The sequence below is a fragment of the Cervus canadensis genome, chromosome 12, assembly GCF_019320065.1.
Source record: "Cervus canadensis isolate Bull #8, Minnesota chromosome 12, ASM1932006v1, whole genome shotgun sequence".
In the NCBI taxonomy this organism is placed as follows: Eukaryota; Metazoa; Chordata; class Mammalia; order Artiodactyla; family Cervidae; genus Cervus; species Cervus canadensis.
In genome coordinates this window covers 45,320,722-45,344,503 of record NC_057397.1, presented here as the reverse complement: position 1 = coordinate 45,344,503, position 23,782 = coordinate 45,320,722, and the positions used below count along the sequence as shown (strand labels likewise).

The 23,782-nt window shown below is 39.2% G+C and overlaps 2 protein-coding genes across 2 annotated transcripts in view; one reads left to right on the top strand and one right to left on the bottom strand.

Moving 5' to 3' along the window:
• Positions 1-23,129, bottom strand: part of EIF3H (eukaryotic translation initiation factor 3 subunit H) — a 94,226-nt gene extending 71,097 nt beyond the window's left edge. Inside the window, exon 1 of the mRNA XM_043483251.1 lies at positions 22,973-23,129. Within this exon, the coding sequence (XP_043339186.1) occupies positions 22,973-23,104 (132 nt within the window). The 5' untranslated portion in view covers positions 23,105-23,129. The remainder of the gene's footprint in view (positions 1-22,972) is intronic.
• LOC122450889 (ferritin heavy chain-like) lies at positions 11,027-11,935 on the top strand. The gene has a single exon (XM_043483252.1). It carries the CDS (start codon positions 11,229-11,231, stop codon positions 11,772-11,774), a length of 546 nt encoding a protein of 181 aa, XP_043339187.1. The 5' UTR covers positions 11,027-11,228; the 3' UTR covers positions 11,775-11,935.
• Positions 23,130-23,782: the final 653 nt, after the last annotated feature.

Here is a 23,782-nt window from a genome sequence, read left to right as displayed (position 1 = left end):
CCTGGCGTGCTGCGGTTCATGGGGTCACAAAGAGTTGGACACGACTGAGTGACTGAACTGAACATTAAATATAAACTTACTACATGACCCAAATTCTGACTGCTCAGAATTCACCCAAGAAGAACAAAAAATAGTCACACAAAGACACACATGCTCACGAATGTTCCAGCAGCACTATTCATAATAGCCAAAACCTGAAGGCAACCCAAAGGTCTACTAAACACAGATGGATAAACAACTACAGTTAGCATATCCATTCTGTGGAATACTACTCAGCAATACAAAGGAACAAAGGATCAATACAACAACAGGTGATCTCAAAAAACATTACATGAGTGTTAAGAAGTCAACAAAACATTACTACTGGGTTGGCCCTAAAGTTCATTAACATCTCACAGAAAAACTCAAATGAATTTTTGGCCAACCCAATACTATATGACTTCCTTTATATGGAACTCTAGAAAAGGTAAAACCACAGCTGATAAGTGGTTGCCTTGGGGCCAAGGTGAGTGGGAAGATACTGAGAGCAAAGGGGCATGAATAATTGTATAACTGTGGTGCCCACAATACAATCTATTTACAACTATTAATACTAAAGTTCATCAAACTTTACATTTAAAAGAGTGGGTTTGGACTTCCCTGGTGACACAGTGAACAGGAATCTGACTGCCAATGCAGGGGACACGGGTTCAATCCCTGGTCCAGGAGGATTTCACATGCCGGGGAGCAACTAAGCCCATGGACCACAACTAATGAGCCCACGTGCCACAACCAGTGCTGTCTGCTCACCCAGAGCCTGTGCTCCACAACGAGAGACGCCACCACAATGAGAAGCCCGCACGCTGCAAGCAAGAGCAGCCCCTGTTCACCACGTCTAGAGAAGGCCTGCACACAGCAACAAAGACCCAGCAAAGCCACAAATAAATACATAAACAGTAATTTAAAATGAGTGAGTCTGATCAAGTAAAATAACACCTTAACTTTAAAAAACTGGACATACTTTTACAAAGTCTATTTGATGAAGAAACAATTTGTATGTATCCACTCCAAATTTTATTCTTAATTTCAGAGTTCAAAGATCCCAAGGAAGGTCCAAGAAATTAGATTAAGAACCACTGCTACATTCTGACTTATATATACACATATAAAATATATGTTCAAGTTTATAATAAGTCTAAATAATCAAAATAAATCTGTATTATTTTAGAAGCCAAGTATAATATTTAGACATTTTCCTTTAAAGTATTTTAGAATTTAATAAGATTAATTAGGTAATTAATATGTAATTTCAGTTACCCAGAAAAATCTGTTTAGGAAAAACTAACTCACCAGAAATTGGATGCTTAAATGTTTACAAATATGCACACACATCTCATCAAAAAAAAAGACATCTAAAATCCACACTATCCAAAATTCTACATTAACAAGTATACTTCTCCAAGTGCATAAACCCTAAAAGCAAACATTCAAACCTGAAGGTTGCAAATAACTAAAAGAGATCTAAGAAGTTCTTAAAATCATATGCAATATTTTGTGTGTATGTACTTAAGGGCATGTTCTTGGAAAAAAGATCTATGGCATTTGCCAGATTCCCAAAGGCCCAAGACACACCAAAAGTTAGAAAGAGTATTAAAAATTAGGTAGTACTAAAAATGTATTATATATATGCAGTTATGCATTTATGTTTATACAAACAAGAACAGTGTGGAAGGACATACCTTTTATGAACCTTTGTATTATTTATTTAGTTCTAATTACTTACTTAGTACTAAGTATGTATTTGTTTTTAATTCAGAAAACACCAAATAAAGAAAAAATTAAGGGAAAAGATTTTAATCTATAGCAATCATTGCAATTTACTGCATGGAGTTGCACAAAGAACAAACTAATTTAATTTCCTTTTTTGACAGTGCTACTGAGTTGATGGAATGATATGGACATAAGATATGTCTTGATTTTAATATGTTCTTTAGGGTACATTAAAAAATATATGAACTGAATGACGCATGGTTAAGTGGCTTTGAAAAAAGGAAAAATCCACACACTATAAGCCTGAGCACCTGCTGACTTTAAATTCTAATCTCTTGCTAATACAGTTACTCTTCAACTCAATTCACAGATGTCGCTGCACATACATATACAAATTACCAGAAAATACCCATATGTACATACTATCAAGGTGAAAGAGGTAACTTCTAGATATATAGACCAGCTTTCAACAAGCAGAGAGATCTGTTTAAGAGAAGTCTGACCTAAGCCAATTATAAATCAGCAAAATATCAATTCAAACTTTGCACAAATTTATTGCAATAAATCTTCCCTAGGAAAACCAGTAGGTTTCCCACTGTCTTTGTAATACACATAAAAAGGACCTGCTGAAAGCCCAGTTTAAATGATTTGGGACCAAACTAGTTTCAAATTGTTAGAACTACACCATCGATCGTTTTTAACCTTCCTTTACAAAACTGAGTTCATAAAGAAAGCTCACAGGTTGCAACCCGTGTTGTGCACCTAGAGTAAACAGTGAATCTACTTGTTCATCCTGTTAAAACAGTTCACAGACCAAGAAACGCTGACATTAAAATGGTTTACCATGAAACCTAATTATAAAAAGTAAATCTAGTGATATTTAGCGATTACAGTATTATTGAGATGCTGGTTATAGGAAGATGCTATTATATAAAATAGGTATAAAGGCAGCAAATTTATAACCGTGCTTCTCAAACTACAAGTAGCGAAGAATTCATTTTCCTCCAGTCCACCACAGACCAAAATTTCAGTCAAAGAATAAAAATTACTTACTAGAAAGCGAAAAAAAAAAAAAAATTAACAGACATAAGAGAATGTAAGCCCAGGGATCAGAAGCCTGGCTACATAGCGATATTAAACTGCTGTCAAAGTTTCTAAAGACCGAGTCTCAATCCCATGCTTATCTCAGGGAGACCAGGCACAGACAGGTCAGGGACCACACCTCACACTTCCAACAGCACTGGTTTACAGACCCTGTAATATTAGGCAGGTACAGTTCTCTTCCAACTTCAGGAGTGGAACATTCAGAGTTTATAACCAAACACTTCTTAATTTATGTCACTGACAATGAAGTCCCTCAAAATATACCAGCACCTCAACAGATGTGAGCTCTAAACTGTGTAGCTATCAAATCCATAGCTTTCCCCAACCCTTGCTTGCTACCGAAGCAGACAGGCAGCCGCTGGGTTCTGACCACTACTCTTAGTTTTGATTCTACTCCGAACACTGTATTTTTTAAGAAAGGTAAAAAACAAAAAAAACTCATTTCAGCAGCAGCAGAAGCCCACTTTGAATCACATGCTCTGTAAAGACAGAGTTAAGACAGTGAATTATTACTAAGTAAGCCCAGCTGAAGCCCCAACATGCAAACCTTGATCTTCTGTCTTCCACTTATTGTAACTCTAGAACTAATCTTTATTTTTGTGGGGAAAAAAATAATGCTCAAGTGAGAGAGAAAACTTAAGTAAAAGCTTAAAACTTAATTCTTGTATGTACACACAAATGTGAGTTCTGGTCTGTCCAAAATGAAAATCACACAGCACAGCTGAATCTGAGCACCAGAATTCAAAATTAAGTCTGAGTGCCAGGTCTGGAGCCACAGGCAGGCTGTCTTATCACTTGTCTTATTACCTGGGCTCCCCTGATAGCTCAGATGGTAAAGAATCCACCTGCAATGCAGGAGACCCTGGTTGATTCCTGGGTCGGGAAGATCCCCTGGAGAAGGGAAAGGCTACCCACTCCAGTATTTCGGCCTAGAGAATTACATGGTATGGAGTCAAAAAAGTCAGACATGACTGAGCGACTTTCACTTTCATTTATCACCTATCTCCTGTGAAGATAAATGAGTCATTCAGTACCTATCTCACAGCATCCTTTGTCCAGCTGCTAAGTTGTGTCTGACTCTGAGACCCCATGAACTGCATGCAGCAAGCCAGGCTTCCCTGTCCTTCACTATCTCCCGGAGTTTGTTCAAACTCATGTCCATTAAGTTGGTGATGCTGTCCAACCATTTCATCCTCTGTTGCCCCCTTCTCCTCCCACACTCAAATCTTTCCCAGCATCAGGGTCTTTTCCAATGAGTCGGCTCTTTGCATCAGGCGACCAAAGTACTGGAGCTTCAGCTCCAGCATCAGTCCTTCCAGTGAATGTTCAATGTTGATTTCCTTTAGGATTGACTGGTTTGATCTCTCTGCATCTTTATGAGGACCAAAAAATCATTCAGCCAAAATACCTAGCACACTGTGTCTACTAAAGCTCAATAAATGCTAGCTACTGTTACAACTACTATTATTACAATAAATATTTCAACCAATCTCATTCATTCATCCATTCATCTATCCCACAAATATTTAGTGAGTGACTAGAATATGACAAATATCCCCATGGTGCTTATACCTGTCTCCTCAGAATGTTTGGTCTATTTCCTAGAGATCTTTTTCAGCCTTATAAGAAACAAATATGACTTATGAAAAATCAGCCACCCGACACCAAACTTCCATTTTGTGTTAAGACTTATAATGCACTTGTACCTAGAGCTTTATTTTTTGTTGTTTGTTATTCAGTCATATCCAACTCTTGTGTGATCCCAAGGACTGTCGCCTGACAAGCTCCTTTGTCCAAGGATACCTGGAACCATCTCTTATAATAATCAATACCACAGGGTTTCAGGACAAGATGATTTTTTTTAATCTGCATTAAAAAGTCAATGGTCTGATTAAACTGATTTATTCAAAATACTGCGTGTATGTGTATGTGTACGGACAGATGTTAAGTTTCTTTAAAAACATCATTATCCCTGCTAAAAATACATACTAGATCCACTACTAGAGTTTCTTAAAAGTTTGAAACAAAAAGGCAAAATCCAAACTGTTCCAGTTGCTGGCCAGACAGAAGAGGTCAGACAGGATGCATGATTCTTAGCTGGCTTTATTCCAGTTGTGTAGATTCTGGGAGGTAAGGTCCACAGCCTGAATTTCTCACATCAATCACCGTCAAAGAACAACTATCACAGTAAAAGAATTTAAGTCTCAGAGAAACTGTAATGCCACAGAATCTCCCCTTAGCATATTCGGTAAAGTCAATATCTAGACTTTCATTTAATTCTGGCTTCTCTCACTGACTGATCTGTGAACTTGGCAGTTTTCTTATTTGGTTAAGCCTGGATCATTTTTTTCTAGCACTGAACAAAGAAGGTAGTTACTGCCAAAATGTAAATTCAAAAAGCAGAAAGCAGCATTAGTCTTAAATTTAACACATTTTATGGCTCAAGTGGGATGGGGTTCTATTTCATAAAGGGCTGAGTCAAATAATAAATAGGATTTAAATCACTGCTGTTAAGTTTTGATGTGAAATTCAAGTAACTTCAGTAAGGAAAAAAAAAAGATATTTTGCTCCTGACACATATGGGATTCATTACAATACACTTAATCAATATCATTTCTATAATACTGCAGTTGAAAAAACACATTTTGTAATTATTCTCTTGTATCAACGTTCACTGATGGCCCACAGTTTTAAAGTTAAATCAACTAATAACTGTTGGGCAAAGGGGAAGGACAATGCACCCTCAGGAAAGTCAACGGAACAGCTCTGCTATCATAAAACCAGTCACGAGAAAGTACAATGATGCAACTGAACATACAAATGTATAATTTCAATTAAACGTCAACTGATAAGGAAGTTTAACTTACAACATTAAGTTTTTATTCTACTAACTCAATACATATAACCAATCAGCAAATTTCCCCACATACAGCTAGAAGATAATTTTCCTTTTACTTTAAAGGCTTAGATGGAACAAAATTTACTCTCATAGAAAACAAAAAAAATTTCCAAGTTCTTATAAGCTGTCTGCTTCCTAATATAGTTTAATTTTATTATATTCAGAAGCATGAACCACTGCTTAATCAGCAAGCCTTAAGGTGATTTTTAGGTGTTTCTATTACAGTTTATTTCTGCTTCCTTAAAAGGATGCAATATTTGCTAAAATAGGTCTAGAAAGAAACATTAAAAAAGAATAAATAGGATTTCCCTTAGGAAGAGGGCGGTTGAAGACAGAGATGAAAGTGACCATTTCTTTTCACTACCTATTCTTTTTTGCCTTTTGATTTGTGAACCATGCATACCCAGCAAAATGGTTGTTTAATGAAATAGATTTAATATATTAAAAACACTTCAATTTTCCAGCATAAGAAGTATACCACAATAACCCCAGGAGGTGATTATTCATGCTTTTTATCCTCAAGAGGTCCTTCAGAACAAAACTGAAGATGATGCATTTCTGTACAAAATGTAAAAGGGATTTTCTTCTATCCCAAAGAAAAAGATGCTAGTCTTGTTTTAAAGGTTACCCTTAAACCAAACTTGAAAGCAGTATACCTACACGTCCTCGTTTGAAGGCTGTAAACAAAAGATAAAGAGTACCTTCAAAGTCAAGCTGTAAAGTTTTGCTTTTATTTTGTGTAATGAGTCTTTTCCAAAGGTCTTTTGCTACTAAGTAAGTGATCTTAAGAGAATCCAAGAGAAACTCTACAGGACAAAGATGACACCAGAAGACTGGGTGACCTGGGCAAACATGTGAGTGTTATCACTATCAGACAGGAAATATTTACTGAAATGATGAATCACACTGTAACAAGCATACTAACAGGCATATTTAATTTTAAAAAGAAAGATTAAGAAATCATAACTTTCCATTGGCAATGGTGCCAAGCAACAGCACTTGATACCCTGTAAGTGGGAAGGCACCTGAACTACACAATTCTAGAGAGCAGTTTGGCAACATGCTTAATATGCTTAAAAATATGCACAACCTTCTTTAACTCGTTAACTTCAATGATAGGTATTTATTAAATATCTATTTATTTTTATAGGTATTTTATTTTATCCAATTTATTAAAGCATTGGAAAAATAGACAAATGTTAAATTACAGACTCTCAATGGTGTAACAACCCTCAAGTTATGAGCTTATAAACTAATTACCTTTGTGTTTTTTATATTTCTCCAGATTTTTATAATGAATGTATGTGTTTTTTGTTTTCTAAAACATCTAATTTTAGGAATTATTGCTATCCCATATATACAACAAACATCTGCTACTTATATCAAATGAAAACTAGTTGAGACAAGGATAGAAGGTAACGATATTGAGGAAAAAAAGTTTCATATTAATCATCAGGATACAATGAATGCCTACAGCATTTAGGTACTTGAGAGAAAAATAAACCTTAAAATTTTATGTCAAAATACAGTTAATATTCAGACTCAAAGAGTGAAAAAGCTTTAAACTTTTATTAAGTTAATACTCAGTTACCACTATTTTGCTGAGTTCTTTTTTTTTTTCCTTGTATGCTTGGGCTTGGTACCAAAATCAATAAACTCCAGAATATGACGCTGGCATATACCAGTACCACTTTAGCCCTTTCAGTTTTGATGAAACAAGTAGTTTTCATCAAATAGGTGGCTTTGTAAATTATACTATACTTTGCTATCAAGTCTAATCTTTACAGGAGATAACCATTTTATAGAATGATCTTGTACAAACAGTAGTTTGCTGAGGAAAAAAATAAAGCTATTCTCTCTTTATTTTCCCATGTCGAGCCAAATGAAATAATATTCAAGTACCACAATTTATTTTTTCTCTTTTATTTTCACTTTACACAATTTAACTCACTGATTTTAATTGGAGTATAATTACAAAAATATTGTGATGGATTTTGTCATACATCAATATGAATCAGCCACAAGTATACTTGATAAGTGAAAGTAAAGTCGCTCAGTCGTGTCCGACTCTTTGCGACCCCATGGATTGTAGCCTAAGACGTTCCTCCATCCACAGAATTTTCCAAGCAAGAATATTGGAGTGGGTTGCCATTTCCTTCTCCAGGGGATCTTCTCGATCCAGGGATTGAACCTGGGTCTCCCGCATTGCAAGCAGATGCTTTTACCGTCTGAGCCAATATGATATTTTACAACAAAATTATTAATTACCCAGAGAAAAGCAAATGCAACCAAGTTTTCATGTAAGTGCCAAAATCAGAAACTTTTATCTAAAAGACTATCTAAAGTCAGCTTGGTAAGGTAAGAGAATCTGACCACAAAAAATAAGAACCGACAAACACCCTCTTCAAAGCCTAATGCTTTATAGAGGCTTCTCTTCCCAACGTTGGAGCTAAAGGCCCAAAAAAGTGTTGCCAAGGCTGAAAATAGCTGGATAAACTTGTGAAATCCTGTACGTTAAGATGGGAACTTCTAATTGTAACAGAGTTGGTTGAAGCCAAAGGTGACAAGAGAACAAAAGATAAGAAACCAGTAGTCCACAACAAATGCTAAACGATCTTCTCTAGGTGGGAAACACGCACACACATACAAAAAGACCTACACAAACAAACCCAAAACGATTAATAAAATCATAATAGGAATATGCAGCTGCTGCTGCTGCTGCTTAGGCGCTTCAGTCGTGTCCAACTCTGTGCAACCCCACAGACGACAGCCCACCAGGCTCCTCTGTCCCTGGGATTCTCCAGGCAAGAATACTGGAGTGGGTTGCCATTTCCTTCTCCAGTGCATGCATGCCTGCTAAGTCGCTTCAGTCATGTCCAACTCTGTGCGACCCTGTGGACAGCAGCCCACCAGGCTCCTCTGTCCACAGGATTCTCCAGGAAGGAGTACAGGAGTGGGTTGCCATTTCCTTCTCCAATAGCAGGAATATACATTATGATAACTACCTTAAGTGTAAATGGGTTAAACTATTCCAACCAAAAGGCACAGACTGAATGAATGGATACAAAAACAAGACTCATATACATGCTGTTTACAAGAGACCCACTTCAGGCCTAGGGACACATACAGACTCAAAGTAGGGGGATGGAAAAAGATAATTCACGCAAATGGAAATCAAAAGAAAGCTGGAATAGCATTACTCATGTCAGACAAAACAGACTTTAAAACAAAGACTATTACAAGAGACAAGGAAAGACACTACATGATGATTAAAAGATCAATCCAAGAAGATAAAACAACTATAAATATTGATGTACCCAACACAGGAGCACCTCAATACAAAAGGCAAAAGCTAGTAACAGCCATAAAAGGGTAAATCAACAGTAACACCATAACACTGGGAGATTTTAACACTCCACTCATACCAAAGGATACAACTGCACTCATCTCACACACTAGCAAAGTAATGATCAAAATCTTCCAAGCCAGGCTTCAACAGTACATGAACTGTGAACTTCCAGATATTCAAGCTAGATTTAGAAAAGGCAGAGGAACCAGAGATCAAATTCCCAACATCTGTTGGATCTTTGAAAAAGCAAGAGAGTTCCAGAAAAACATCTACTACTGCTTTACTGACTACGCCAAAGCCTTTAACTGTGTGGATCACAACAAACTGGGGAAATTCTTAAAGAGACAGGAATACCAGATCACCTGACCTGTCCCCTGAGAAATCTGTATGCAAGTCAAGAAGCAACAGTTAGAACTGGACATGGAACAACAGACTGGTTCCAAATTAGGAAAGAAGTATGTCAAGGCTGTATACTGTCACCCTGCTTATTTAGGTTATATGAAGAGTACATCATGAGAAATGCTGGGCTAGATGAAGCACAAGCTGGGATCAAGATTGCGGGGAGAAATATCAATAACCTCAGATATGCAGATGACACCACCCTTGTAGCAGAAAGTGAAGAAGAACTAAAGAGCCTCTTGATGAAAGAGGAGAGTGAAAAAGTTGGCTTAAAGTTCAACATTCAGAAAACGAAGATCATGGCATCCAATCCCATCACTTCATGGAAAATAGATGGGAAAACAGTGGAAACAGTGACAGACTATTTTCTTGGGCTCCAAAATCACTGCAGATGGTGACTGCAGCCATGAGATTAAAAGATGCTTGCTTCTTGGAAGGAGAGTTATGACCAACCTAGACAGCATATTAAAAAGCAGAGACATTACTTTGCCAACAAAGGTCAGTCTAGTCAAAGCTATGGTTTTTCCAGTAGTCACATTTGGATGTGAGAGTTGGATTATAAAGAAAGCTGAGCATTGAAGAATTGATGCTTTTGAACTGTGGTGTTGGAGAAGACTCTTGAGAGTCCCTTGGACTGCAAGGAGATCCAACCAGTCAATCCTAAAGGAAATTAGCCCTGAATATTCATTGGAAGGACTGATGCTGAAGCTAAAACTTCAATACTTTGGCCATCTGATGCGAAGAACTGACTCACTAGAAAAGACCCTGATGCTGGGAAAGATTGAAGGCGGAAGAAGAGGACGAGAGAGGATGAGATGGTTGGATGGCATCATCGACTCAATGGACATGAGTTTGAATAAGCTCCAGGAGTCAGTGATGGACCGGGAAGCCAGGCATGCTGCAGTCCATGGGGTCACAAAGAGTTGGACATGACTGAGTGACTGAACTGAACTGATACCAATGGATAGATTATTCAGGAAGAAATAATAGGGAAACACAAGCTTTAAAAGACACATTAGACTTACACTTAAGACTTACAATAGACTTACAATTAAGATACACTTAATTGATGTTTAAAGGACATTCCATCTGAAAGCAGCAAAATACACTTTCTTCTCAAGGGCACATGGAACATTCTCCAGGACAGATCCCATCTTGGGTCACAAATCAAGTAAATTTAAGAAATTTAAGAAATTTGAGAAAATTTAAGTAAATTTAAGAATTTAAATTTAAGAAAATTGAAATCATATTGGGAATCTTTTTTGACCACCCTGCTATGAGATTAGAAACCAATTACAGGGAAAAACAAACATAAAAATCACAAACACATGGAGGTTAAATGATATGCTACTAAATCCACTCCAGGATTCTTGTCTGGAGAATCCCATGGACAGAAGAGCCTGGCAGGCTACAGTCCACGGGGTCGCAAAGAGTCAGACACGACTAAGCGACTAACACACACACACACAACCCCGAGATCACTGAAGAAATCAAAAGAGGAAATGTAAAAAAGCCTGGAAACACAGTCTTCGCGGAGAGTCGCCACGGTTTCCTGCTTCAACAGTGCTTGAACGGAACCCGGCTACTCGTCCCCCGCTAGCCCCGGCAGGCTACTCAGAGCCAGCCCTCGTCCCCACTTGACAACACCCTCCGACCGGCCCAAGGTCCCCGCCGCCGCTCCAGCGCAGCGCAGCCGTCGCCGCCACCGCCCCGTCTCGTCCGCCCGCCATGACGAGCGCATCCCCCTCGCAGGTGAGCCAGAACCACCACCAGGCCTCGGAGGCCGCCATCAACCGCCAGATCAACCTGGAGCTCTACGCTTCCTATGTGTACCTGTCCATGTCCTACTATTTTGATCGCGATGATGTGGCTTTGAAGAACTTTGCCAAGTACTTTCTTCACCAATTTCATGAGGAGAGGGAACATGCTGAGAGACTAATGAAGCTGCAGAACCAGCGAGGCGGCCGAATCTTCCTTCAGGATATCAAGAAACCAGACTGTGATGACTGGGAGAATGGGCTGAATGCAATGGAATGTGCGCTGTGCTTGGAAAGAAGTGTGAATCAATCACTACTGGAACTGCACAAACTGGCCACTGAAAAAAATGATCCCCATCTGTGTGATTTCATTGAGACTCATTACCTGAATGAGCAGGGGGAAGCCATCAAAGAACTGGGTGACCACGTAACCAACCTGCGCAAGATGGGGGCCCCTGGATCTGGCATGGCAGAGTACCTCTTTGACAAGCACACCCTGGGACACAGTGAGAGCTAAGCCTCAGGCTGGCTTCCCACAGCCACAGGGGTGACTCCTCTGGTCACCAAGGCGGTGCATGCATATTTGGGTTACCTTCACCTTTTCTATAAGTTGTAACAAAACATCTACTTAAGTTCTTTCTTTAGTACCATTCCTTCAAATAAAGTAATTTGGTACCCCCCCCCCCAAAAAAAAGCCTGGAAACAAATGACCAAAAAGACACAACGAACCAAAACCTACGGGATGCAGCTAAAGCAGTTCCAAAAAGAAAGTTTATGTAATAGCAATACAAGAAACAAGAAAAGTCTCAAATAAACAATCCAACCTTACACCTAAAGCAACTAGAGAAAGAACAAATAAAACTTAGAGGAATGAGAGAAACCATAAAGATCGGAGCAGAAATAAATGAAATAGAAACAAAGAAGACAATAGCAAAGATCAGTGAAACTAAAAGCTGGTTCTTTGAGAAGATGACCAAAATTGATAAACCTTTAGTCAGACTCATCAAGAAAAAAAGGGAGATGACTCAAATCAGTAAAATTAGAAGTGAAAAAGGAAAAGTTACGACTGAAATACAAAGGATCCTAAGAGACTAATCCATGTGAACAACCTGGAAATTATGGACCAATTCTTAGAAAGGTACAATCTTCCAAGACCGAACCAGGAAGAAATATAAAATCTGAGCAGATCAATCACAAGTAATAAAACTAAAACTGATTAAAATTTTCCAACGAACAAATGTCCAGGACCAGAAGACTTCACAGGCAAAGTCTATCAAATATTTAGAGAAGAGCTAACACCCACCTTTCTCAAACTCTTCCAAAAAACTGCAGAGGGGGAGAAACATTCCCAAGCTCATTCTAGGAGGCCACCATCACCCTGATACCAAAACCAGACAAAGACGTCACAAAAAAAGAAAATTATAGGCCAATATTACTGATAAACATAGACACAAAAATCCTCAACAAAATACTAGAAAACAGAATCCAACAACACATTAAAAGGATCATACACCATGATCAAGTGGAATTTACCCCAGGGTTGTGAGGATTCTTCAATATATACAAATCAATCAATGTGATTCACAGTATTAACAAACTGAAGAACAAAATCCATATGTTCATTTCAGCTGATGCATAAAAAGCTTTCAACAAAATTCAACACCCATTTAATGATAAAAAAAAAAAAAAACTCTCCACAAGGTAGGCATAGAGAGAACCTACCTCAACATAAATAAAGGCCATATATTATATTACAAACCCAGAGCAAACATCATCCTCAATGGTGAAAAACAAAGCATTTCCTCTAAGAGCAGGAACAAGACAAGGGTGCCACATTCGCTACTTTTCAACAGTTTTGGAAGTATTAACCACAGCAATCAAAGAAGAAAAAGAAATCAAAGGAATCCAAATTGGAAAAGAAGTAAAACTGTCACCATTTGCAGATGACAAGATAGTATACACGGAAAATCCTAAAAATGCTACCACAAAACTACTACAGCTAATGAATGAATTCAGTAAAGTTGCAGGATACAAAATTAATAAGCAGAAATCTCTTGCACTCCTATACACTAACAATGAAAGACTGGAAACAGAAATTAAGGAAACAATTCCACTTATCATTGCAACAAAAAGAACAAAATACCTAAGAATAAACCTATTTAAAGAGGCAAAATACCTCTATGCAGAAAACTATTAAGATACTTAGGAAAGACATCAAAGATGACACAGACAAAGATATACCATCTTCTTGGACTGGAAGAACCCATATTCTGAAAACAATTATACTACCCAAAGCAATCTATAGATTCAATGCAATCCCTATCAAACGACCAATGGTATTTTCCACAGAACTGGAACAAAAAATTTTACAATTTTTATGAAAACACAAAAGACTCCAAACAGCAAAATCATCTTGAGAAAGAAATGGAGCTGGAGGGATCAGGCTCTCTATACTACAAAGCTACAGTCATCATGACAGCATGGTACTGGCACAAAAAAAGAGAAAGATCAGTGGAGCAGGATAGGAAGCTCAGCCATAAACCCGCACACCTATGGTCACTTAATCTATAACAAAGGAGGTAAGAATAGAAGAATGAAGAAAAGACAATCTCAGTAAGTGGGGGCTGAAAAACTGGACAGCTACATGTAAAAGAATGAAATGAGAACTTCCTAACACCATACACAAAAATAAACTCATAATAGATTAAAGATCTAAATGTAAAGCCAGACACTATAAAAGTCTTTAAGGATGAAATAGGCAGAACACTCTTTGACATAAAGCACAGCAAGATCTTTTTTTGACCCACCTTCTAGTTATGAAAATAAAAACAAAAATACACAAATGGGACCTAATTAAACTTAAAAGTTTTTGCACTTAAAAGCAAAGGAAACCATAAACAAGACAAAAATAAACCCCTCAAAATGGGAAAAAAAAACATTTGCAAACAAAGGATTAATCTCCAAAATACACAAACAGCTCATGCAGCTCAATAAAAAAAAAAACAAACCAAACAACCCAATCAAATGTTTAGAAGATCTGAAGAGAGATTTCACCAAAGACACACAGATGGCCAGCAAACGCATGAAAAGGTGCTCAATATCACTCATCATTGGTGAAATGCAAATCAAAAATATAACAAGGTTATCACCTCACTCCAATCAGAATAGCCATAATCAAAAACTCCATAAACAATAAATGCCATGGAGGGTGTGGAGGAAAGTGAACCTTCTTACACTGTTGGTGACAATGTAAACTGATACAGCCACTATGGAGAACAATATGCAGGTTCCTTAAAAAACTAAAAACAGAACTATCACATAAGCCAGCAATCCCACTACTGGGCACATCATACCCAGAGAAAACCATAATTCAAAAAGGCATTTAAAAAGAAGACACATAAACCCCAAAGTTCACTGCTTCCAACAGCCAGGACAGAAGCAGCACAGATGTCCACTGACGGATGGATAAAGACGCTGCGGTAGATATATACAATGAAATATTACTCAGCCATAAAAAAGGATGGATGTGAGTCTGCTGAACTGAGGTGGGTGAACCTAAAGCCTGTTACACAGAATGCTTTATGTTACAATATGTAAAACAAATAACTACTGGAAAAACTGCTGTATAATGCAGGAAGTTCAGCCTGACGCTCTGTGACAACCTAGGCGGTCAGGTGGCTGGGGGCAGGCGGGTGCTGGGAGGGAGGGTCAAGAGAGGACATGTGTACACTTGTGGCTGACTCACAGGGCTGTATGGCAAAAACCAACACAACACGTAAAGCAATTATCCTCCAAGTATAACTAATTTTTTAAAAATTATTCGGACTGCAGTCAGGACACAGACACAACACAACACAACACAGGACACAGACACAACACAACACAACACAACACAGGACACAGACACAACAGTCAGGACACAGAAGCAACCTAAATATCCATCAGCAGAGGAATGGATAAAGAAGATGTGGTACATAAATGCAATGGAATGTTATTCAGTGACAAAAAGAAATGAAATTGGGACATTTGTAAAGAAGTAGATGAACCTAGAGACTGTCATATAAGCAGAGTCAGAAAGAAAAAAAACAAATATTATATATTAACACATATATATGGAACCTAGAAAAGGAGTATAGATGATCTTAGGTGCAAGGCAGAAACAGACACACAGATGTAGAGAAAAAACTCATTAATACAAAGGAGAAGGGGGGGTGGGATGAATTGGGAGGTCGGGATTGACGTATATACACTTGTTCTTTGTGTTTAGTCCCTCAGTTATGTCCAGCTCTTTACAATCCCATGGGCTACAGCCCACCAGGTTCCTCTGCACCAAGGAATTTTCCAGGCAAGAATACTGGAGTGGCATGCCATTTCCTATTCCAGGGGATCTTCCCAACCCAGAGATCGAGGTGGGATTCTTAACCACTAGCACCACCTGAGAAGCCCATATATACACTAGTATATATAAAATTGGAGAAGGCAATGGCACCCCACTCCAGTACTCTTGCCTGGAAAATCCCATGGATGGAGGAGCCTGGTAGGCTGCAGTGCATGTGGTCGCACAGGGTTGGACACGACTGAAGTGACTTAGCAGCAGTAGCATATATAAAACAGACAGCCAATGAGAATCCACTGAATAGCGCAGGGAGCTCTGCTAGGGCTCCATGACGACCTAAATGGAAAAGAAATCTAAAAAAGAGGGGACACATGTATGTATACATATGGCTGATTCTATGCAATATAGGAGAAACTGACACAGTGGTGTAAAGCAACTATACTCCAAAAAAAAAAAAACCCACTGCAGCGCTACTGACAACAGCCAAGACAGAAAAGCAACCTTTTAAAAAGGCAATGGATTTCAACAAGCTCTCTGACCTTAAGGGCAAGAAACTATGCCCAGGATGTCTGCAGGGTCATCCAAGTCTTGAAAGCAACTTGAGATGAAAAAGTCAGATGGACTTAGGTTTGCCTACATGAGGCAGGTAAGTTCACTTAGGGATACCTACTAGTACTGAAAGATGAACTCCCCAGGTCGGTAGGTGCCCAACATGCTACTGGAGATCAGTGGAGAAATAACTCCAGAAAGAATAAAGAGACAGAACCAAAGCAAAATCAACACCCAGTTGTGGATGTGACTGGTGATGGAAGTAAAGTCCGATGCTATAAAGAGCAATATCGCATAGGAACCTGGAATGTTAGGTCCATGAATCAAGGCAAATTGGAAGTGGTCAAACAGGAGATGGCAAGAGTGAACGTTGACATTTTAGGAATCAGTGAACTAAAATGGACTGGAATGGGTGAATTTAACTCAGATGACCATTATATCTACTACTGTGGGCAAGAATCCCTTAGAAGAAATGGAGTAGCCATCACAGTCAAAAGGAGAGTCCAAAATGCAGTACTTGGATGCAACCTCAAAAACAACAGAATGATCTCTGTTCATTTCCAACGCAACCATTCAATATCACAGTAATCCAAGTCTACGCCCCAATCAGTAATGCTGAAGAAGCTGAAGTTGAATGGTTCTATGAAGACCTACAAGACCTTTTAGAATTAACACCCAAAAAGGATGTCCTTTTCACTATAGGGGACTGGAATGCAAAAGTAGGAAGTCAAGAGATACCTGGAGTAACAGGCAAATTTGGCCTTGGAGTACAAAATGAAGCTGGGCAAAGGTTAACAGAGTTTTGCCAAGAGAATGCACTGGTCATTGCAAACACCCTCTTCCAACAACACAAGAGAAGACTCTACACATGGACATCACCAGATGGTGGATACCAAAAACAAGATTGATTATATTCTTTGCAGTCAGAGGGAGAAGCTCTATACGGTCAGCAAAAACAAGACCGGGAGCTGACTGTGGCTGAGATCATGAACTCCTTATTGCCAAATTCAGACTTAAATTGAAGAAAGTAGGGAAAACCACTAGACCATTTAGATACGACCTACAATAAATCCCTTACCATTATACAGTGGAAATGACAAATAGATTCAAGGGATTAGATCTGATAGAGTCATGAAGAACTATGGATGGAGGTTCATAACACTGTACAGGAGGAAGGGATCAAGACCATCTCCAAGAAAAAGAAACGCAAAAAGGCAAAATGGTTGTCTGACAAGGTCTTACAAATAGCTGAGAAAAGAAGAGAAGCTAAAGGCAAAGGAAAAAAGGAAAGATAAACCCATTTGAATGCAGAGTTCCAAAGAAGAGCAAAAAGAAAGAAGAAAGCCTTCCTCAGTGATCAGTGCAAGGAAATAGAGGAAAACAATAGAATGTGAAAAACTGGAGATCTCTTCAAGAAAATTAGACTTACCAAGGGAACATGTCATGGAAAGATGAGCACAATAAAGGACAGAAGTGGTATGGACCTAACAGAAACAGAAGATATTAAGAGGAGGAGGAAAGAATACACAGAAGAACGATACAAAAAAAGATCTTCACAACCCAGATAAACACAATGGTGTGATCACTTACCTAGAGCCAGACATACTGGAATGTGAAGTCAAGTGGGCCTTAGGAAGCATCACTACAAACAAAGCTAGTGGAGGTGATGGAATTCCAGTTGAGCTATTTCAAATCCTAAAAGATGATGTTGTGAAAGTGCTGCACTCAATATGCCAGCAAATGTGGAAAACTCAGCAGTGGCCACAGGACTGGAAAAGGTCAGTTTTCATTCCAATCCCAAAGAAAGGCAATGCCAAAGAAAGTTCAAACGACCACACAATTGCACTCATCTCATATGCTAGCAAAGTAATGCTCAAAATTCTCCAAGCCAGGCTTCAATAGTACACGAACCAAGAACTCCCAGATGTTCAAGCTGGATTTAGAAAAGGCAAAGGAACCAGAGACGAAATTGCCAACATCCGTTGGATCATCGGAAAAGCAAGAGAGTTCCAGAAAAATATCTGCTTTATTGACTATGTCAAAGCCTTTGACTGTGTGGATCACAACAAACTGTGGGAAATTCTTAAAGAGATGAGAATACCAGATCACCTGATCTGTCTCCTGAGAAATCTGTATGCAGGTCAACAAGCAACATGTAACAACATGGAACAACAGACTAGTTCCAAATTGGGAAAGGAGAAAATCAAGGCTCCATATTGTCACCCTGCTTATTTAACTTATATGCAGGTACATCACATGAAATGCTGGGCAGGATGAAGCACAAGCTGGAATCAAGACTGCCAGGAGAAATATCAACAACCTCAGTATGCAGATGACACCACCCTTATGGCAGAAAGTGAAGAAGAACTAAAGAGCCTCTTGATGAAAGTGAAAGAGGAGAGTGAAAAGTTGGCTTAAAACTCAACATTCAGAAAATGAAGATCATGGCATCCAATCCCATCACTTCATGGCAAATAGATGGGGAAAGTGGAAACGGTGACAGACTTTATTTTGGGGGGCTCCAAAATGGTGACTGCAGCCATGAAATTAAAAGACGCTTGCCGCTTGGAAGAAAAGCTATGACCAACCTAGACAGCATATTAAAAAGCAGAGACGTTACTTTGCCAACAAAGGTCAGTCTAGTCAAAGCTATGGTTTTTCCAGTAGTCATGTATGAATGCAAGCACTGAATTATAAAGAAAGCTGAGCACTGAAGAATTGATGCTTTTGAACTATGGTGTTGGAGAAGACTCTTGAGAGTCTCTTGGACTGCAAGGAGATCCAACCAGTCCACCCTAAAGGAAATTAGCCCTGAATATTCATTGCAAGGACTGAGCTGAAATTGCAATTCTTTGGCCATGGCAAGGACTGAAGCTGAAATTGCAATTCTTTGGCCATGGCAAGGACTGAAGCTGAAATTGCAATTCTTTGGCCACCTGATGCAAAGAACTGACTCACTAGAAAAGACCCTGATCCTGGGAAAGACTGATGGCAGGAGGAAAAGGGGATAACAGAGGTAATACAGTTGGATGGCATCACCGACTCAATGGACATGGGTCTGGGTGGACTCCGGGAGTTGGTGATGGACAGGGAATCCTGGCGTGCTGCATGCAGTCCATGGGGTCGCAAAGAGTCGGACACAACCGAAGTGAACTAGTACTCTTCCTGACTCTCCTTAATACACGTAGACCATTCATTGACAGCATATGATTACATGCCAAGATGAGTAACACAAGTTGTCACCATAAAAATAAAAAGTTCAGAGAAAAAGAGGAGATTGATGTGGCCCAGAGCAGCACTGCTCAAACATCAAAATGTTATAAATCACCTGAAACAATAGATCAGGAGAAATTCTGAGATACTGTGTTTCTGTCTTTCTAACAAGCTACCAGGCAAGGCCAATTCTGCTTGTCTTGCTGGTCCTTGGACCAGACCTGGAGTATCAAAAATGTAATGCACGTAAGAAAGGTTAAGATTCAAACTGGTTTAAGGTTTTACATGAAAATAGGGTTTTAGATGAAATAGGGTTTTACATGAAAGGTCCAACAGGAAGAATTAGCTTGATCTTACCTAGGAATAAAGAGATCACCTGAGTACAATGACAATTCATTCGTCCATTCTATAAGGATAAACTGAGTACTGACTGCACAACGTACATAAAAAACAGGCCTACAAGTCTATTGGAATGGACAGTTAACATTACTGAGAGAAAAAAAAAAAAACATTACTGAGAGATACCATTTCACACAAGGAAAGCAAGTCATCTAACTGTCCAATAACATGTAGAAGAGGAAAATTTTGTTCTACTCATGCAATGAAATGCTAAGTAGTAAGGACAATGAATGAATTAGAGCTCCTCACTCAAGAACAGAACGATCTCAAGATCATGGTGTGAGATACATATATGATTCAAGACACAGGTGAACATGCACTATGATTTAACTAACACTTCATTCTTTTTATTAATACAAACAGGCCAAAGTAAACAAATCATTTGGGAATACTCTGTGTGGTACAGCTATAAAGAAAACCAAGAAATCACTGAAACAAAGCTCACAAGAGTGATTACAGGTACAAAAAAGGGATGGGAGAAAAGGATGAAATGGAAAGGACTTCAAAGAGACTAAAAATTCTACTTCTCAAGTTAAAAGGCAGGTAAATGGATATTTATTCTGTGATTACTTAAATTATGTATTAAAGACATTATTTTACATGTTGTTTTACAGTTCTTTGCTAATGTTATCAATGATCTTTTTTAAAACTAAATCAAGAAACTGGTGATGGCAGATTCTAGTAGCACTGAGTTGAAGAAAGAATGGAAGACCACAAATACAAATGAATTATTTAACCACCGACATCAAACGAAAGAAGTGGGGACTAAGAATGAACACAAGTGAAAGTGAAAGTCGCTCAGTCGGGTCCAACTCTTTGCAATCTGATGGACTATGTAGTCCATGGCATTCTCCAGGCCAGAATACTGGAGTGGGCATACTTTCCCTTCTCCAGCGGACCTTCCCAACCCAGGGATGGAACCCAGGTCTTCCACATTGCAGGCGGATTCTTTACCCGCTAAGCCACAAGGGAAGCTCAAAAATACTGGAGTGGGCAGCCTATCCCTTCTCCAGCGGATCTTCCCGACCCAGGAATTGAACCAGGGTCTCCTGCATTGCAGGCGAATTCTCTACCAACTGAGCTATCAGGGAAGCCCAAGAATGAACACAAAGTGCTAAGTAAAAAGAGACAGGGTTGGACATTTTAATATGGAAAAGTCTGACAATCACCATGTGTTAAGGTAAAATTAAAGATTGATGAAAACTGATAGAAACAAAACTAAAGGTTCGAAAAGAAAGACTCAAGAAGAAAAGGAAATCTGCCCCTGGCTATCACCAAGGTGCCAGAAACAAATGTGATTAAACATCAGACTAAGCAAATTAGTTCTGTGTGGCTGGAATGAGTCATCCCTACAAAGCATGGGAATAGTGGCAAGTTAACCTGAACACAAAAGCCAAAGACATCTTGATCAGCCTTGAACTCACTGCAAACGCACTAAAAACATTGCAAGAGGGAAGTTAACTATGTCTGAACTTTCACATTCAAGTGCATGTTTTAATAAAAGTATGAAGGATGGACTGAAGCAGGCTAAGAGAACAATTCAAGATGCTATGAAAACAATCTATAGAAAAAGATATCAGAACAGGAAATGGAAGTACTACAAAAAGAAACTAAAATACTTCATTCATCAATTTATCTTATCTATCTCAATTAACTGATTCAGTTTTGGAATGTAACAGATGAAAAGTCATAATACCTGTCTGCCCTCAGTAGCTTACATTCTACTGGGGGAGCAAAACAAGAAAACAAACAAGACAATAACAAGTAATGGAAAATGCTACGAAGGAAATAAAGGTGATGTAATTGAGAGTAATGGGAATGAAGCTATTTTTTTACACGATAGTTAGGCAAGGCCTCTCTTGAGATGCTGACACTTAAGCCAATACCTTAAAGGCTCAAAAAAAGCCACGGAGTAGGAAGAAGTATTTCAGATAGTATTTCAGGCTGAGAAAATAAAACAATGAAAGCTGACTGTGACTGAAGCCTAGAAGAAAGTATGAGGTGAGTCTGAAGAAAGAGACAACAGCAGCAGGGCCTTGAAGACTGAGTAAGAATTCTACATTTTATTTAAAGTGGATATGGCTGGTGGAATCTAGAAGAAAAGCAAATGAAATCCGATATATTTTGGACGTAGAACCAACAGAATTTGCTGAGGGACTGGACACCAAAGGTAAAATAAGAACAAGCATACATGAATGCTCAGGTTTTGACTTTTCAAACAGGTAGACAGCAGTTCCATTTACTAAGATAGGAGAGAGTGAGGTAAGATCGATGAGTGGGAGAGCAGCAGGGCAAGGGTCAAAAATTTTTATTTTGGACACATTACGTTTGAAGTTCCTATGAGATATCCTAACAGTGACAGCAAAATGCCTAAGAGTGGCATTCAAGAACCAAGTCTGACAAGAAACATAAACCTACGAAGTCTCAGAATACAAATAATATTTAAAGTCTTGAAGAGCCTTAGAGAAAGTCTACTACTATAACTTCTGCAAATGTAACAGCAGCAGCTAAAAGTACATGTTAACACCTTTTACCATTTAACTTACCAAGCACAAAGAGATTAATAATATGCCCAATGTCATACAGCTAATTTTAGCGCTGGATTTCAAGCCCAGCCGTCTGACTCCAGAGTTGCGCTTTCATCAGCTTTGTCAAGCAGAGACCAGGGGGAAAGACGCCTAAACCCGAATCCCAAGGCACTCCAACATTCACAGAGACGGAAAGAAGTCAACATAAGGTATTTAGTCCAATAACGCGGTTTCACGTAACCGCTGAACCACAGGCTCAAAAGTGGCTACAAACTAATCTCCACTTGGAGAGTTACAGATATCAGATCCCAGCAGGGAAACAATAAACTTTACTCTCCCCTTCCAAAAGCCCTATATTCTTCTCGACACCTCCGTCACCTACTTGCCTCCCAGAAAAGTCATTCTCCAAATACCCTATTCCCAAGCATCTCAAAACAAGCCCCCAAGAATCTGTCATACATACACCCGAGCCTAGGTCCACTTTCTGAGTCCTCAATTCCCTGATGAGACGGCAGAGAAGGTGGCCGCGTCTTCCGAACAGAAAGTGAAGATAAAGAAAGAAAGTTTTAGGAAAAACCTTGGCCCAGCTTCAGCAAGCCCAGAGGGGAGGCTGCCGGAAAGCACGCCTGGCAAGACCGGGCTGGGAACTGAGCTCCCCACGTGGGCCGGGAGAAACGGAACCCCACTCACCAAGCCATCTATCTGCACTTGCTTCACGGCTGAATCTCCGGATCCTCCTTTGCCTTTGCCTTTGCCTGCAGCGCCGGTGGTAGAGCTGGAAGAGGTGGCGGATGAGCCGGTGCCTTCTTTGCGGGACGCCATCTTTCCAGCCGGACAGGAAAAGAGAAACGTGAGTTGCCGGAAGCGGAAGTAAAGTTTCACTTGACGTCAGGCGCAGTCTGGCGTTCGAGGGGCGGAGCTGTTAGGAAAGGCCCGCGGGGGAGGCCCCGCCTCCCTTCTCTTTTCCAGCCTTTCTTCGGCAATGGAACGCCTTGCGCATGTGCATTGTGCTTTAGGGGGGCTGCTTTCGCATAGAAAGCTTTAAGGCAAAAAGAAATTTTGGGAAGTGTTTTCCCCTTTATGTTTAATCGGTATGCACTAGGTAGTGAATCATAATTGGTTTAAAGCTAGCATTTATGTAGCATGTCATTCGTATAAACTGCTTTCACTTTAATTTTTTAAATTAATCGGTAGTCCCAATGTTACAAACTATGAACAGCTGTACTTACTTCAATAGCATATTTGGCAATTGAGACATGATTTGTCAAACGTCATTCTGTTCATTAATGACGAGCTTATATTGAAGTTTTTTTTTTTTTTTTTTAATTTCTTTGCAATTTTTGTCCTTGGCAATATCTCACTAAGATTTTCCGGTCATGTATGTTAATCACACTACATGTGAAACTGATTGGTGTCATTTCAGGGGGGCTCTGAAGAGCTCCAGTACTATAATCCTTTATGTCTCAGTGTACAGAGAATTCAACAAGAGCAAAGTGGTAG

Excerpts from the sequence above, each read along its gene's own strand:
- LOC122450889 (XM_043483252.1), top strand. The coding sequence starts at position 11,229 with ATGACGAGCGCATCCCCCTCGCAGGTGAGCCAGAACCACCACCAGGCC.